A 19,161-nucleotide genomic window follows, 5' to 3' on the forward strand; every position below is an offset into this window, starting at 1 on the left:
AAGTACAAATACCTCAGAATTGTACTTAAGTACAGTACTTAAGTAAATGTACTTAGTTACTTCACGCCACTGCGTGTTCCATGCCCACTCCATCCAGGAACGTGCTGGGCCCCTGATTCAGCCCGGAAAAAAAGAGTTGGAGAGGCCCTCATTGCGTGCTATAGAGAGAGATCTCTATAGCGGTGCTGCTACTCAAAGATTTGCCATTTCAGATCATGACAAGTGACAAGCCAGTGGGCCAATTACTGTACATGAGTTATATTTCGTTGTTGTCGGGTGGAAACCTTGTATGTCCAAAACCGCTTGTTTTGTATTTATCATTTTAAAAATGATTTAAACTAACGCGAGGCGGTAGATCTGCTGTTTTCACTGCTTTTGTGCAACAGCCTTGTATGATGAAGCAGGGCTTTGCTTTGCGAAAATAAAATGTATACATTTGAAACTTGGAGGTACAAGGTATCTGCCCGACAGTGATGATTTACTTTGTTGGCCGCCCAGCCCACAAATGGAACGAGGGCCGACATTTTATTTTTATTTTTTGCCTAATGGCCGGCCTGGACCGGCCGGGAATGAACCGGCCGTTCGGGAGTTGTCCCGCTTTTCCCAATGGCCAGCACGTCCCTGCACTCCACCATTCTTTAGCCTCCCTCCCTCAGAGTCCTCGCCCTCCCTGCTCTCTCTCTCTCTCTCTCTCTAGCGGCAGCAGGCAGGGCAGGGCGCTGGCTGATGGATGTGCTGGCTGAATGCGTTGCCATGGTGCTGCCCGATCATGAGTGTGCTGCAGCGGGAGGCTAAAGCCAGCCGCAGCCTGCCAATGGGAAAACACAGAGACTGTGGGGAGGGAGCTCTCATTTCACTAACACACACACACACACACACACACACACACACACACACACACACACACACACACACACACACACACACACACACACACACACACACACACACTTAAACAAAACCACACAGGCATGCTTGCATCTAAGCACATACACAGGCGCACACACACACACAATCAATCTCACACACACACACACACACACACACACACACACACACACACACACACACACACACACACACACACACACACACACACACACACACACACACACACACACACACACACACACACAAAACCACACAGGCACGCTTTAATCTAAGCAGAAACACACACACAGAAACACAGAAACACACACACACGCGCACACACACACACACACACACACACACACACACACGCACACACACGCGCACACACACACACACACACACACACACTTTCCATTGGACAGAATTAAATCTCGCTGCTCGCAGAGACGCGCGGTGTGGTTGAATTATTTATGGCCGCCCGTCTCTAGGCCAGGCCGTAATAAAGTTATGGCCGCGACTAATTTGCAGTTTGATGAGGTGGGCTTTTAGCAGTGGATCCTGGGCCAACATTAAGTACATATTGTTTTTACTGATTTGATTACCTTTTCATTGTTATTGTTATTAATGTACTGGGGTGTGTGCATAGGGCTGTGCGGAGAGAGAGGAGCTCGCCCTCTCATACACGGCTGCGGAAACGCAATACAAAGAGGAGGAGGAAGAGGAGAGAGACAGACAGAGCCCAAACTGAATAAGCAGTATGTGGGGAGCCATCCTCACTTTGAAAATCCAATAAAAGTGGCAGCTCAACACCTTTTATAGAAACCTGGAGGCAATCTGCTTCTAAATACATAAGCCTCAGCCGTGAATCAGCCGTGAATTGGACTTCTGCCATCTGCCTGCTCTGCTCCCCTGCACGACCACACACACACACACACACGCGCGTTATGTGCGAGCATTCAAAGGGACACACACACACACACACACACACACACACACACACACACACACACACACACACACACACACACACACACACACACACACACACACACACACACACACACACACACACACACACACACACACACACACACACACACACACCTTTCTATAAGGGCCCATAGAGTAGTATTAGAGCAGGTAAGCTGATGTAGGCACTCACTGATAGTACATTAAGGGCAATCTGGGAACCCATCGTCAAAGAAGAAAGGGCGACACCTATCGGTCGGCCTCTCTTCCTTTGACTCTGGGACCAAGAGAAAAAGGGGCGGGGATACAAGGAATTCCCCGGTTGAGAACGAATTTTAAAACTAGTTCCGCTTGTAAGCCTGGTCCGCCCCCTGTTTTGGTTCCCTCCCGAAACTACTATAGCGGAACTGCTACTCTACACACGGAACACAACAGAAAACAACAACAACGACGCAACATGGATGCTACTGTGGACGAGGAACTTTTTTCTAGCGTGCTTACAAGAGTTGCTCAATTACTCCAAATTGAACAATTAAAACCTCTGCAGCACATTTGTTTGAAGTACTTGATAGATCGGCGTGATGTTTTGGCATGTTTGCCCACTGGGTTTGGGAAAAGCCTGATTTACCAAGCCTGGCCAACGGTTTGTAGGCTACTATCCGACGCCTTCCCAGAGCGATGGACAAAGGATGCGATCGTTTTGGTAATAAGTCCACTTGTTTCGATCATGGAAGAACAAGTTCGAATGTTAACAGACCTCGGCATTTCCGCAGCGTATGCAGGCCAAAACGACGCCTCAGACGCAGCCATTGCAGCTGGTGATGTGTCCATTGTTTTTGGATCGCCGGAGACCTTTGTTGGAAGTAAGAAATGGCGAAAAATCCTCCAAAATGACGTTTTTCGTCATAGATTGGTAGGATTGGCTGTGGATGAGTGCCACACGATTGTGTCCTGGTACGTACTTGTTTATTATGTTTTTTCTTCCTTGCTTCTAGCCTCTGTACTGTACAGAGTAGGCTACTGTTTTTCACATTTTCCCAAGTACCCTCCCCCATATCAGTGAAACATACTAACGTTATCGCTAGCGTTGTAAAATAACCACGTACATTTACTTAATTACTGTACTTAATGTACACGGTTGAGGTATTTGTACTTTACTTGAGTAGTTCCAATACTTCTTACTTCTACTCCACTACATCTCGAATCTAAACATCCAGTCGTGTAGACCTATACATTTTGGACTATAGAAAATAGCCAATCTACAAGCTCACAATGCCTCGCAGTATTTTAAAACTTGAAATGAGACATTCTGCAAAATGAGAACTTTTAGTTTTGGTACTTTAAGTACATTTTGACGCCAATACTTTTGGCGGACTTCTTAACAGAGTATGTCTACATATACACCCATATTGATAATTAATTTGAGTACTTTTCCCCCAACACTATGTACCCCAAAGTTGCACAAACATTCAATACAAAGTAAACTTGTATTTGAGGCAAGAAAATGGTCAACTCAATATTGAGATTGAGATACCTTAAAATGTAGACGGACATTGTTGACCTGACTTCCAATGTAATTACATTATACACTTTATTATTCTTGATATTATATTGTTAACACTGATGTTAGGTTATTCATGTATTTATTATCCACCTAGATTGATGTGTTGCATTGCTTATTGTTGTGGGCATATAATACTGTATAGGTATGCAGACTGGGCACTAGGGACATCTGGGCACCTCGATGTAAAATTGTCTATTCTAAATGTTAATAAAGGGGGATTTTGAAAAATGGCAAAGTAATGTAAAGCATACATGATGTATGTGACCATTCATCCTGTTACCGTGTGTGTGTGTGTGTGTGTGTGTGTGTGTGTGTGTGTGTGTGTGTGTGTGTGTGTGTGTGTGTGTGTGTGTGTGTGTGTGTGTGTGTGTGTGTGTGTGTGTGTGTGTGTGTGTGTGAGAGAGAGAGTGAGAGTATCAACAAGTATTGATAATCTATTGTAACATTTTGTTTTCTAGGGGTGAGGGACAAGACTCTGGTGAAGGTCCATTCCGCAAGTGGTGTGGATTAGTTGGAGAACTGCGTGGCGTCCTTCCAGTTGCTGTACCTGTCCTAGCGTTGACTGCAACTGCATCCCTGAAGACCAGAAAGCAAGTCAAACTGCTTCTGGGAATGGAGGAGTGCGTTGAAGTGATCAGAAACCCTGATCGCCCCAACATCCGACTTGCAGTGAAAAAGGTGCCTGGTGACCCCTCAGAGACATTTGCTTGGCTGTGCAAAGAAATTTCCCTTAAAGGAACTTTCACTGAAAAGACAGTTATATACTGTACAAATTACACTGACTTGGGCAAAGTACACGCAGTCTTCACGCGGCTTCTTGGAGAAAAGATGCTGCACCCTGTGGGAGCTGAAGATCTGCCAGGTAACAGACTTGTGGACATGTATCACGCAGAAACCAACGAGGAGATCAAAAAACAGATCATCAGTTCTCTCAATGACCCTAACTCTGTCCTACGAGTGCTCGTAGCCACTTCAGCCTTGGGAATGGGGGTAGATTTCAAAGAAATCAATCACGTTGTAAATTATGGGCCCCCCAAAAACATAGAAGCATACATGCAGTTCTTGGGCAGAGGAGGGAGAGAAGGAGAAGAAGCCCATTCTGTCATCCTGTACAATGGTCAACAGATGCACGGTGTTTCAAAAAAAATGAGGCAATATATCTCCATTAAAAATGCATGCCGGAGGGTCAAATTGCTTGAACTTTTTGATGGTTTGGAGGTGAACTCTGTATCTCCTGCACATGCATGCTGTGACCTGTGTGCCATGTCTTGTAACTGCAGCTTATCATGTGACGGTAATGCAAGCTCAATCGAGTTAAATGCAGGACAAGCGGTTGTTCCTAGGCAAAGACCAGTCACTGACTCGCAGCGGAAAGAAATCTTGACTAGAATGGAGAACAAAAGGTCACATTTCAAACAGTCTGGACTTAATAAGGAGTTGGCTGTGTACTGCACCACAACGATTACCACAGACACATCACAAACAATCATAGACGAAGTGATTAAAAAGAGCCAATTCCTATTCACTCTTGAAGACATTCTCTGGCATATTCCAATATCCACACTTAAAGATGCCCAGGTCATTTTTGATGTTCTGTCAGAGGTCTTTGCGAATAGTGATTCTGACTGGGAAGAGGATGACGAGCCATTCTTTGAGCTTAGGGCATTTGGCCTCATGAGTCTGAGTCTGCACGGTCGATCATAGGCTTTTACTGCATGTAAGTGTGTTCAAAGAAACACAACACTTAATCTGTGTTTGATATGTTCACAGACTGTTTTGCTATTATGCTTGTGCATTATGTTTAATAAAAAACATCCGAAAGTATTTTTGTATCTTGCTTTTTGATTACAATGCAGTAGGTATTTTCATACCTATACTAGACTTGATATTTTGACAAGACTGGCACTTAACGTCTTTAAGGGGAGAACCACCCATTTTCATTATTATACCATTGAGTTTTCATGTGTAAATAAGAAAAAAGTCCTACTGTGTTGCCTAGAACTGGAGGATTTATTTTGGGTGTGTTTTGCCCTCCACTCCACTAATGGTCCCACATAACTCAAAGGCATATGACATAGTTCAATATTGAACAGTGGAGGAAAAAGAACCAACTTATTTTACTTGTAAAATTATAAATACTTAAATATAGAACTACTCTGATATAGAAAAACTCTGTTAGGGTGCCCTCAGACCAAAATACCTATGAGAGTGGAATCCGCGTTCCTCCAATGCATTTCAATAAGGGAGCGTTTTTTGCAGAAATCCTCTGCTGGCATGAAACCGCTTCACTCTCATTGAAATGCATTGGAGGAACGTGGATTCCACTCTCATATGTATTTTGGTCTGAGGGCACCCTTATAAGTAAAGGTCCGGAAAAGTTCCAAAAGTAAAAGTACAAAATGTTTGAAAATAGCAGATCTACAAGCTCACAACGTGTCGCATCGTGACACATTGTGAGCTTGTAGATCGGATATTTTCATATCCTATTTGTATAAAAGAGGGCTAAAGTGGTACATGCTGATTGCACATCTTATATACTAGTCCCATTTTGTCCACATTTCACAATTTCAAATGATGAAAACGTTTTTTTTTTCTCCTCCCATTTTTATTAGGACCACACAGAATAAGAAACAGCAATGTTATTCTGTAAGCATTGGAAAAATTCAGGTGCAAAGTAAAATATGTATATTACAATATATAGGTGGTAGTACATTTGTGACAGGATAACAGTGTATATAACTCAACGGTTGTACATTTCTCTCGAGGTCAACCTGCGGTCTTCGTTGTTGGCAATAATTATCTTATGTTTTTTAATCCACTTCTCAAGATCATCTGTATCTAATCTGTGTAAGGCGTTAACATGCTGTTTTTTGAAGTGACGGTAGGGTCCCCTATCAGGTTGCTTGTGGAAAACCTTGTGGTTGTGAAGTACATCTACCATTGTCATTATGTCATTATCCCGGTTCACAGCGGTGTGTCTGCCTGACTCTGTTTTTATCCCACAATCGTTATCAAAGCTCACCATGAGCTCTTTCTGAACACCAACAGTGCGTGACATGTCTTGAGCAATGTCAAATTTTACGTTAGACCCCAGGGAAGAAATCAACTCTTTGGTGAAGCCAACATAATGCTCACAGTTCAAATCTAAAGCAATGTTTTGGCCTACCCCACCTCGCGTGTTGACAGAGCGATTCCACATTAATCTGTGAGCGTCAGCTGGCTCTAGAACGGCGTTCAAATCTAGCTGAAGTTTCAATGCCTCCAGGCTGTATTTGGTTCTTCCTGCTTTGCGGAAATTAAGTAATTTAAATTTCCATAACCTACAGGTCCTTTTGCCATCTCCCTCATAAATGGAGTCTTGGAAATTTCTTGCTAGCAAAGCAAATTTAAGAAACTTGCTGTGATAAAAGAAAACGCCATCACAATCTCCACCACTACTCTCCTTGTTTTTGTCTTTTTGCCCTACATTGTCAATAAGCTCCGTCTTGTGCATTTTCTTGAAATGTTGTGTTCTCTGGGAAGCGTTTTTAAATGTCTTTGTGCAGCCTGGGTAATTACATTTAATTACTTCCCTGGAGTCCTTATTAATCCCAGAGGCCTTACTGGCACTTGGCACATCTACACTGTCAGTCAGAATGTATTTATCTATTATGTTAAACACATGCTGGTCCCACCATATCTGCTTTTCACTTGCCCATGTAAACTGCACTGGTATCATGTATGTTTTTGGTGGGTCAAGAGGTGAGTCCATGCCAAAATAGTGTAATGCAGCCGTTAGGACAGACGCATCTGTCACATCATTAATGAAAACATCACATGCCCTGAAGTTGTCTCCCAGCGCAGACTTGGTAACATTTCTTCTGTTGATTTTAGTGCGAAGATGAAACAGAGAACCTACATCACTAATGGAATTTGGGTTATAGAATTCTTTAAATATAACATCATTGTGATTCATAACACAGTGAAAGTCTGCGATTGAAGCCTTAATTCCCTCAATTTTTTGATAGGGTGTTTTGTCATTTGTCATTGTTAACAGAACAGAATCTACGTTCTGTTTTGTGAGTTGGTCCCCGGTGAGTAGCACCTTAACAGCGGGCTCTGACACATCATCTGGGGAGGTGGGGACATAACGTTCATTAATGAACTTCAGAGCTGACAACAGTTCTGCAGGTTTTTTCTCATTGGTTTCTAGCAAACCTAGTGGAACGATTTCTGTTTTGGAGGCCATAATAGATGAGTACTCATGTGGAATGTGCTCTTGAACATTTTCTGTGAATTGACTGAAATCTGGAATATGTTTTACCAACACCCTCCCAACAAGCTCTTTGAATTCAGATCTCAATTGTTCTTGGTCCTCAACGGTGGGTAAGACGTCGGATGTTGGAACATCCCAGATGGACTTTTTGTGTTGGAGTTGAAGATGCTCTGATCCAACACGTTCTTTGTTGGCAACTGCTATCAGCCAGTTGTGTTGAACAGTTTGGTGGTCTGCAGTCATGACATGTGGTCTCACTGTGCGGTCCAGGTTGTCGATGGTGATCTGATATGGTAAGCTGACAGTGTCCTGTAAACACAAGATATATAATTATATTAATTATCAATCAAGTATTAAATAATAAGAACATCCACTGAGCTTTTATTACAGTACATTTCAAAGTTAACTTTAACACTGCAGGAAAAAACTAACTATGGCTTTCTAGACATTGGTATGTTTGTCTGCAAAGCAATAGTGTGTTCCTGAGAGATTACTGTCTTAGTGTACCAGCTCCTTGGCTGTGTGAGTCTATATTATCGTTAAGGGTGTCTTAGTGTACCTGCTGGTTGCTGTGTGCCAGAGAGATTCGGTCCAGGCATCTCTCCATCTCAGACCAGAGGGAGGTGTCTGTGTGGCTCCTGGCCTGGAGGAGAGACGTCTCCTCCATCAGCTCCTCCACCTGCTGCAGCAGCTGCTGGGAGCGTCCGTGTTCCGCCTCAACCTGCTGCAACGGCTCCGCTAGCTGGACACACACACACACACACACACACACACACACACACACACACCACACACACACACACACACACACACACACACACACACACACACACACACACACACACACACACACACACACACACACACACACACACACACACACACACACACACACACACACACACACACACACACAGGGTTTAGTTAGCATACAAAAAGACACAGGCTAACTCATATTGTGTAATCTGATTCTGCAGGATTGTTATTTACATCAATCACTAAAGCATTATTATGAATTCCCTGAAATCTGTAAATTATTATTATATTATTACAAGTAGATTGACGGAAGTAACTACAGTGGTGGGAACTAAGTATAATTACACAATTACTGTACAATGTATTTCCACCTATACAACATGTACAGTATTTGGTAGTCACCTCAGTGTCTAAGAATGGCTCAACACCAGACATGGCACTGTCGTCACTTTCATCATTTGGACATGGACTGTCTTCTCCAGATTCAGAGTTGGTCTCATCGGTGGGCTCCAAATCATCCCACTCTGAGACAACGCTTTGACTGCTGCTTGAACTGGAATCGCCACCCGACTATATAACAATATAAGATCTGGTGTATTAGTTACAGAGATACAACACTGTTGGACACACACACACACTCACACTCACACTCACACTCACACACACACACACACACACACACACACACACACACACACACACACACACACACACACACACTCTTAGCCTATAGAGAGAGAATATCTAGACATTTTCACATTTGTTTACAAACCTGCTGGCTTTCATCTCTCAAAGTGTCTTCAATGGTGCACTGTGGGTCAGCCTGGCATCCACTCTCTTTGGCTTTCCACTGGAGAACCTTCCTGTCCCATCCTTTCCCCATCTCCTTCAGCTTAGACAAAGAGCTAGTGTTCGACATGCAGACTCCAATTCGCGCAAGTCGCTGAATGCATCGTTTCTTAGCTCCTCCGTTTCTCAGTACAAGTGTGTTACGATACATTGGAGCACTCATTTCCCTGTTACGAGATTTTAAGAGGGTAGCGCCAGCCATAGCCAATGTGCAGGCTTGTGTTTTTCTCCTGTGTTTTTGTCGTGATGTGAGCCCTTGTATGTTGATTTTGTCATCATAGCTGGTGCCAGAACATTCTAAGAACTTCAGAAAAATTGGTGCATTTAACCTCCACTCCTTTATCAAATTGTCCCACTTGAAATCGTTTAGAGCTTGGGGATTTTTTTGCCTTAATACAGAGTTGAATAATTTCTTACACAGTGACTTGCACTCTTTATTCAAACGTTTGAGAATGTTTTCAACTGTTGCATCCAACAAGCTAGGTTCTGCTATCAATACCTTTGGGATTCTTTCAATTTTCCCTTTAATAAGTAATCCGCCAATCTTTCTATATGTCCCACGTAGGATTCGGCTGGCACAACTGTACTGAGAAATCCTTTGAACCTGTGGACAATGACATTATTATCATTAGTAGTAGTAGCAGATGCAGTCATAGAATTATTTACGTATGCAACTACAATCCTTTCTTGGAAATGGCTTTTTGTGTGTGGAGATTTGGCAGAGGGAAAACATATTGTATACCATTTATAGTTTAAACTTAAAGGGGGTCAAACAAAGTGTGTAAAATAATGTACATTTTTATATTTCATAATAAATCAGAACATATTTCAACTAGAAAAGAAGTACTACCTTGATTGTGGTCTTCCTGATAATGTGTTGCCTTCGACGCTGCTTTTGCATCCTTGATGGTCTCGTCACAGGGGAAAATGTTTTGATAGGTGACATTGTCTGTGTGGCAATGCTTTGTGTGGGCTCAAGAACAGCAGCGGTTGTTGGAACTGGTATAACAGCAGGTGGTGCAATGTTTTGGACAGTCAATGGCGGCAACAAAGTGGTTGTTGGAATGGGTTGAGTGGATTCGGAGGCCTCTTCTTCCATTGTGAGTTTTCTTACAGCCATCTGTAAAAGAAAATCAAATGAATTCATACAGATGATGTCCTTTTGTACACTCTGGCATTCTTAAGGAAGCTAAAGGTGTTGTTGGTTGGGGGAAAAGCATACCATTTGCATCTTCTAGTCATATACAAAAAACGTGTTAAGTGACCTGTCCTTTGTCTAAGACCATGCATATTTATTTATTTACTTAAATGTGGCACTAACGCCATTTGCCTTTTGTCTAGGAACAACAGTGCTCATGCATGTCTACTGTCTAGTGTTAAACTTCCTGGTCTGCTGTCTGTCGTTTATCTGGTTACCATTAAAAGGATCCTTTTAGAATTAGTACATATTTTACTCAAAGTTAAACCTATATGTTGATATTCAGTTTTAAAGTACAAACAATATAGACAAATTAACATTTGGGGTAGGTGTACCCTCTATTATAGTGAACATATACAGTACTTTGTGAATCTTGAATACATACTGACCTTAACTGTCCTAGGGGAAAATGGTATGATTCCAGGTTTATGGGATGGCTGTGAGACACCAACATGGGCTGGCATCTCTGCAGATGAAGTTCTGGCTTCTTTAGCCTGAAAATAACATGACATTGGTATTAACATTTCATCTTAATAATGCTATTAATACCCCGCTATATCATTGAATAGACACAATACCCCACCCTCACAATCTGTGTCCCAACACAAACCCAACGCTTTTATTCTTACTTGTACTGTACAGAATACATTAGTTTTGCATCCGTTTATACTCACATCTTATTATATAGGCCTATTAGCCCTCATAGCATAGAGTGGAGCTCATGCAATGAATGTTATGCTATTTTTGCGGTCAAAATGTATGTTTTAGGTGAAATACACCACCATGCCTTTGTTGTCCCAGACGAAGCAGTGAATTAAGCAAGTTGCTTTGTGTTCAAAATAGCAGGCTGGCTGATTTAAGGTCTTTACATGCTGGGGCGAATTTGGCATTGAGATACAACAGATAACTATTATTCAATGTGAGTATTTTATACGTATATATTCACGCCACCCTTTAGTCATTTTCAGGGGGCTTTTTAGCGACGCTTCGCTAATTCGCCAGGTGTGTAAAGGCATTTACAGTACAACACAAACAAAACAAAAACACACAATAAATTAAGACAAAGGTTACTTACCATTCTTTTTAGCTCGTGTGGTTTTGTCGGCGATATAGTGGCACAACGTTTGTGTCTGACAGTATTTCCTCCGCATAGTATATTGACCGAATTTGCGGTGTTTTCTAAAATTACTTTGGTGCGTGAATATTTATCCAGTAACTTACTGCAACTTAGACAAACAGATTTCATGACATCTTCTGCAACAACAGGCACCAGGGTTAGATCCTCCAAAGCAGTCCTCAATTCCGGTTTTGTCAATAAATGTAAAACTTGTCCCTTTTTTCCGAACAGTAACTGGTTTCCACAAACTCTACAAACTGTTACAAGTTTACGTGGAGTGGTCGGCTCCGAGGACGCCATGTTGATTCAGGTGGTTGTTTGCGTTTCCATCTGTGAGGGGGACGCATTACAGACGCACACATTAGATCCCGCCCACGATGTTTGATTGGTCAAAAGCGCTGCCTGTCTCCAGACCTGGGTTCCGCCCCAAATCCCTTCTGTGGTTTTGGTGTGTGACAGACTCAGTAGCGTAGCGTTCTCTGAGGCTGTTCTTGAGAGACTACATTAAGGGTGAAGTGGGAAGCTTTACAGTAATGGGATGATAGCATTGGGAATAACAGATAGTGATTTGTGATATGCCCGGGCTTCACAAAATTCAATTTCCCACAATTTTCTAGCAAGTCCACTTTGCCCACCAAAGACGGCGCATGGTAAACACGGGGGATAATTTGATGTCGGGGCTGTTGGGCTGTAAAATAAGGACTTTCACAAGCCATTAAAGGTTTAAGCCCAGTGTATAAAAATGTTATAGCGATTAAAATACAAGGAGAAGCAGCTTATACAACACCTTCTCTCGCGAGCCATAATATCTCACAACGGAGCTAAGCGGGAACACGACGCAGTGCGCTAGACCAGTCCTGGCTACATGATAATCCCTTGATTAATGACACCCTGCATATTTAATGCTTAATATGGAGAACGGGAGCTGACAAGCCAAACAATTAGGTCAATTACCACATGACAACTGTGTTGTGTTGGGTTAATTGGTGGAATCTTCCATGGTGGGACACATTCATTCGAGGGCCAATGGCACGTGACAACATACATGCAAATGATCTCACCTATATACAGTGGTACGGAACGCAGCTGTACGGGAAGACTGTACGAGCGCTTTGCATTAACAAGAGTTCATGTGCACCTCACTGCATTTTCCCTAGCTAACATACTGTTCTTTTTGCAACGTTACATGCCCACTTCATGCATGTGCATGATGTGCAGGCACTTTGCCTCCATCCTATGCTGCCTTCATACGAACAGATGAAATAAATATTTAAAGACTTGAAAGAGACACAGAAAGTGCACGGAAATAGAGAGATTGATTGAGAGATTGAAAAAGGAGAGAGTGTGAAAGCGAGAGAGAGAGAGAGAGAGAGAGAGAGAGAGAGAGAGAGAGAGAGAGAAGGGGAGAAAGAGAATAGAGTGTGCTTATGTGTGTGCTTCAAATGTGTGTTTCCAGTATGAGTAATAACCTCTGGAGTGATGTGCTGGTAGCTGCAGGCTTTCAGGACACTATTCAACTAATGAGCAGAAATAAGCAAGGAGGGAGAGGACAGAACCAGGGGGGCTCTTCTTCCCCCTGGTCTTGGAATGTGAAAACATGGAGAGATCCACATGGGAACGGCATGGCTCCCAGTGGTGGAAAAAGTACTCAAATGTTTTACTTACTAAGTAAAAGTATTATGTCAAAAGAAAATATGTAAATCGTTATTATTGTTTTTTTTTGTTGTGTTGTTGTTGTTTTTCTTTATATTGTGTTGTGGTTTTTTTACGGGATTGTTTTTGTTTTTGTTTTATGTTTGTAAAAAAATGTTCTCTGTAAAAAAAAAGAAAAGAAAACTCAATAAATATATTGTAAAAATCACACTCGTGTGAACTGAGCGGTGGTGTGTGTGTGTGTGTGTGTGTGTGTGTGTGTGTGTGTGTGTGTGTGTGTGTGTGTGTGTGTGTGCGCAACAGCGCCCCTCCCTTAACATGTGTGGTCAGAAAAGGTTACTGCAGGCTACAGACAGACAGACAGACACGGAGACACGGAGACAGACAGACAGACAGACCCACACACACGGCCACGTATAGGAGCGTTGTGACCACCGCTCAAAAAGAAAAAAAAAACTAAGTAAAAGTATCACTTTGAAATATAGAAATACAAGTAGAAGTACGGAATTCAACATTTACTTGAGTAAAATTACAAAAGCATTGGCATCAATATGTACACAATGTTTGAAAATAGCAGATCTAGATACGGCTATTTTCAAGTAGCCAAGGTATAAAATAGGGCTAAAGTGGTTTATGTCCAGTATGTACGTATATATGCAAACTAACTAGTAACTAAAGTTTTCAAATAATTGTTGGGGAGTAAAAGTACAATATTAGGATCCAAGATGTAGTGGAGTAGACGTAAAAGTATTGGAAATTGGAAATACTCAAGTAAAGTACAAATACCTCAAAATTGTATACTTTTACTTTCCACCACTGATGGCTCCAATGTGTATCTCGGACTTCACATGGCCAGTCTGTGACGTCGATCATCTACAGCAGTGTTTCTCAACCTTTTTTGTAAATATCGTCACTGTCGGGAAGAAACCTTGTATCTCCAAGTTTCAAATGTGTAACGTTTCTTCGCAAAGTAAAGCCCTGCTTCATCATACAAGGCTGTCGCACAACAGTAGAGAAAACAGCGGATCTACAAGCACACAACCCACTAGTCGTCAACTCGTCTAGGTTCTCAAAGTAGGGTCCAGCAAAAGTAGTTACCCTTAGACTTGTCTTTGAGTCTTAGTCAACAAAATTAACACTGCATCAAAATCATTATAGCCACTTTATCAATGTATATGTTGGCTTTTAAAAGATTGCACATCTACTATATGTACTATTTTTAAAAAATATTTGAAAAAGATGTTTGGAAATGTTGAATAATTTAGATTTCGTTTTTAACATAAATCTTCTCTTCTGGAGGTCCCTGGCACAAAAGAAAACCTTTTCATATGAGGGTCCACGGCCATGAAAAAGTTTGAGAAACACTTCTATGACCTACTGACATTGTCCACATGAAATCTGGTGCTGATCAGTCCAGCGGTTTGGAAGATTAGCTCCGGACACACAGACAGACTCACAGACACAGACCAACCCTGTAATAGGTGGCTAGACTTCTGCAGAGCCATGCCGTAAAAACAAGGACATATGAAATGACCCAGACACAGAAACACATTTTCATAAGGAGATGAAATCTTTGCGTGTGTGCATGCAAGTAAGAGGTCGTTTGGATCCTACCGACCGTATGACATCTGGGTTCTCCGTATGGTCATAAAAGCAACAAGGACAGAAAGATATTACAGAGTATTCTGTCGTCCTAACAGACAGAGGAGACCCCGTGGCAGACCTAAGACCAGATGGAAGGATTATATCTCCAAACTGGCCTGGGAACTCCTCGGTATACTCCCAGAGGGAGTGGAGGAAGTTGCTCAGGATAAGGAAATCTGGAAGTCTCAGTTGGAACTGTTACCCCCGCGACCTGATTCTGGATAAGCGGTTGAAGATGGGTACAACAGGTAATCTGCCAGTGGGAAAAATGGGTATAATGAGTATTGCAGATCTGGGTGGGGCATGAATTCCCCACTTGCATCGTTCCCACAGGGCACCAGCAAAAGCGAAACATTCTGAGAAAATGTACATAGCCAACATGGCAGCCCAAAACATTTATAAAAATGCAAACCTAAAAGAAATGTATTTTAGTGGTCTCACGGTGGTGGGGGCTGGAGGCGGGGTGGAGAGGAGAGGAGAGGAGAGGAGAGGAGAGGAGAGGAGAGGAGAGGAGAGGAGAGGAGAGGAGAGGAGAGGAGAAGGCTCTTAGTGTGTGTCAGGGGCTTGTGGAGACCCATTAATTAATCAAAACCAGAACACTTAAGCTGAGCACAACCACTCCATGAGACTCATCATGCCATCGCTCTCTCTCTCTCTGTCTCTCTCTCTCTCTCACTCGCTCACTAACTCTCTCTCCCTTTACACATGCAAGCCTACTCTTCCTACAGGTGTAGTATGCAATACTTACTGTGAAATTATATCTCCTTAAAGACAGACACATTTACTGTATACTCTCTTTTACGCTCTCTTCCTCTCCTTCTCGACAAAGCAAATACACACAAAAACACCCACACGCGCGTGATGCGCATGCCACACATGCAGTCACACGAGGCTCACTGTTTGGAGTGAGCCTCGTGTGGGAGCAAATGAGGGTGGTGGTGGTGGAGGTTATTTCCATAATCACTTAGCAGAGCATTGCGTCCAACCTCCCTCCCCAAACCCCCCACCCCCCCGACTGAAGCGCTTTAATCAAAGAGGACGCTGGAGCCAGAGCTCCTATAAATGGCCCTGGAGCGCCTTTGAAACACATTGACACCGGTGTCGCGCTGCAAAAAGGACATGCTTTTCATCCCCTTAAATGGCTTGTAAAAGGGCCCCATTGACTACACAAGCAGCCGCAGCCATGGCCCTGCCTCCTCGCTCTGGGCTCTCTCTCTCTCGTTTTTACCAAGTGAACGTGTCAACGATGCGAACACATACGATACAGCCTGTAGTCTACGCCAGGGGTCTTCAACGTTTTCAGGCCAAGGACCCCTTAGTTGACAGAGAGATGAAGCAGGGACCCCCACAAGCTGTTCATAGATTCCATAGTTTCATTGTTTGACAGCACAATCATCAGTGTATTTTGGATTCATGTCAATTTGTGTTTTCAGATATTTAACCACTTGAACCGTCAATACTTAATGAACTTGACATTTCACTCTGTACTTAGTCTGCTCTTTTTCCCCTCTACACCAAAGCTCTTTGCCGAAAAATAGCCGATCTACAAGCTCACAACGCCTCGCAGCGCGAGGCGTTGTGAACTTGTAGATCTGCTATTTTTGGCTAAAGTTCTCAGAATATGGGCGCTAGGGTTCAAGTGGTTAATATAGAAAAGGAGAAAGATTTGGAGGACCCCTTGTAGTAACTCTAAGGACCCCCTAGGGGTCCCGGACCCCCTGTTGAAGACCCCTGGTCTACGCTGTATTATGGTGTTGGTTTTACGGCGTGTTTCTTTTTTTTATATATATGTTTTTTATCCCCCGATTTTGTAACACATTTTTCACCCAGTGTCATCGAATGTAATCCTGGGCGCTACACTCCCTCTGCCAACCTGGGGAGACAACGGACTGACCTCATGCTTCCTTCTATGCATGAGGAGTCCAAGTTGCTTATTTTCACCTGACAGAGGGGAGTTTCCCCAGTTGGACGTAGCACGTGGAAGGAACACGTTGTTCCAACCAGTTCCTTTCCCCTCCATCAGGCGCCCCGGCTGGCCAGAGGGAGGCAGTATAGAGACCAGGATTACTGCATTTTTTTTGGTGAGGGTACCTATACCCTAGGAGACACGGAGAGAACATGCAAACAGAAAGGCCCTTTTACCAGTCCCACCTAGGGTATGGACACTGATGACACGGAGGCGATAACACGTCCATCTCAATTCTCACAACCATCATAAAAGCCCAGCTCAAGGATTTGTAAATGATTTGCTGTGCTGTGGTACTCCATCGCTATGAAGTTTCTGCCCGACAGCAGTGATATCTATAACGTATGAGGGGCTGCGTCTACAGAGAGCAGAGCGCCTTTTGAGCTGGCAGTGCCAGTCAACCATGCGTTATGACGCCCGCCACTTTATGTTTATTTAGTTTTTTTTGTTTTTTTTGGACGAACAAGACAACATTTACTTGACAATAAAAAAGACTGTTTACAGACAAGACATGAAGATAAAAAGAAAAGAAAAAAGATTACAACACCATACAAAAAACAAACAAAATACCTGACATTGACACAACACATAAAAATATTAAGCCCGCCACTTTTCAGCTGTGTTTCGAGCTTGTTTTTTTTTTGTGCCAAACAGAAAGGCCCTTTTACCAACCCCACCTAGGGTATCTGGGCACTGATGACACGGAGGAGATAACACGCCTTCAATTCCCACAACCTTCATAAAAGCCCAGCTCATCATAAAAGCCCAGCGTGTCCCAAACCTTTTCAGCTCAAGAGCCAAAATACACCTGCGCTCTTCGGGGTGCTGGAGCCAGGGTGGGCCCAAAACAACCGGGAGAATCAAGTTGTTAGGCTCTCTACATTGCTCGCCAGGAAATTAATCCTTCAAGCCTGGAAATCAGTTAAACCCCCATCCATTGACATGTGGATAAAGGAACTAGGCGGAGTCCTGCACCTGGAGAGAGTAAGATTTGTCCTCACAGATAGGGAGCCCCAGTTCCAAAAAATATGGTCACCTATCCTGCGCCTTTTAGAGTCCCTGAAAAGAGCAGACAGTGCTTAGTCGCCCCCTAGGGTCACCTGCTAACTTTTACTGATTAATTACAACGTGTGATTACTCTGTATGCTGTTCGCCTATCTCCGGGGACGCGTGCCGCCATCAGCCATTTGTTTGTTTGTTTGATTGTTGTTTGTCTTGTTTATTTTTTACTTTCTTGTTTGTTTTGTCATTATTGCTGTAGTATTATTTAAGTTTTAACTGTCAGTTTTGTTTTATTGTTTATATATGTATATTCGACTTTTGTATTGGTATAAGGTTTTTTCTACTCTGTCATATGGTCCAACCTGGTTTTGTCATGATGTTTTCTCTCCATATTTGCTATGGACGATATGTCTTTAAAAATGAAAAATACTAATAAACAGATGTTAAAAAAAAGAGCCAAAATACACATGTCGTGCCCTATTTATACTACAGAAATAGCCTTTCTGGTATTTTCTCCATTTATTAAATTTCCCCCAACTGTTGTAATACTGTAATACATAAAAAACAACAATGTATGTTTATCCGCATCCCATGGGGGCCCACAACCCCAAAATAGATCCCTGACTGTCTGTGGGTCTCTCTGCAAGTCTTGTCTGTGAGTCTGTCGTGATGATTTTCCGGGGCTAATCTCGCAAACCGTTGGACTGATCAGTGACAAAAGTCTTGCGCCAGTAGGCCAAGGAAGGAGCTTTGTACTGGACATTTTTTCCACATATATTTTTGGAAATATTTAACTTTAATTTTAAAATGGAAGCCTTTTGAGCTGAGGGCCGCAGTGGGAATCATCATGTTCAAACTGATCAAACATTGCTGTGCTCTAATGTCCTGATCTGTGTTATTAGCAAAAATAGCTTAGCTGAACAAAGTAATCAAGGGCTTCTTCTCATGGTTGTGGCAATGATTCAACATCGGCTCATTATCACACACAGCCAGGATGACCAAAAGAGCAGCGAGCGGCTCAAAGGTTCCAGCTTGAAGCGCCCAGGGCACTACGCCAAAAATGGCGGGCGTCAGGAGCCCTGAAGGGATAACGCATGGCAGACTGGCACTGCCAGCTCAAAAGGCGCCCTCTGTGGGCACGGACCCTCATACGTAATAGATATCACGGCTGTCGGGCAGAAACCTCTTATTTCCAGCGTCACACAAAAGCATCAAAAGTAGCAGATTTGCAAGCTCGAAACGCAGTTGAAAAGTAACAGTAACAGCTTTGGACATATGAGGTTTCCACCCGACACAGTCGATATGTCAGGGGTTC

The 19,161-nt window shown here is 42.9% G+C and overlaps 1 protein-coding gene across 1 annotated transcript in view; it reads right to left on the reverse strand.

Moving 5' to 3' along the window:
- Positions 1-693: 693 nt before the first annotated feature.
- LOC308282174 (uncharacterized protein) overlaps positions 694-19,161 on the reverse strand; it is a gene marked incomplete at both ends in the record, with an annotated part of 55,523 nt that continues 37,055 nt past the window's right edge. The window contains 9 exons of the mRNA XM_080722519.1: positions 694-808; positions 1,546-1,559; positions 4,190-4,261; positions 6,975-7,970; positions 8,221-8,403; positions 8,820-8,987; positions 9,190-9,322; positions 11,854-11,911; positions 15,320-15,330. Coding sequence (XP_080578645.1) covers positions 694-808; positions 1,546-1,559; positions 4,190-4,261; positions 6,975-7,970; positions 8,221-8,403; positions 8,820-8,987; positions 9,190-9,322; positions 11,854-11,911; positions 15,320-15,330 — 1,750 coding nt within the window. The remainder of the gene's footprint in view (positions 809-1,545; positions 1,560-4,189; positions 4,262-6,974; positions 7,971-8,220; positions 8,404-8,819; positions 8,988-9,189; positions 9,323-11,853; positions 11,912-15,319; positions 15,331-19,161) is intronic.

Source organism: Nannobrachium achirus (assembly GCF_963921795.1).
Source record: "Nannobrachium achirus genome assembly, chromosome: 3".
Classification (NCBI taxonomy): Eukaryota; Metazoa; Chordata; class Actinopteri; order Myctophiformes; family Myctophidae; genus Nannobrachium; species Nannobrachium achirus.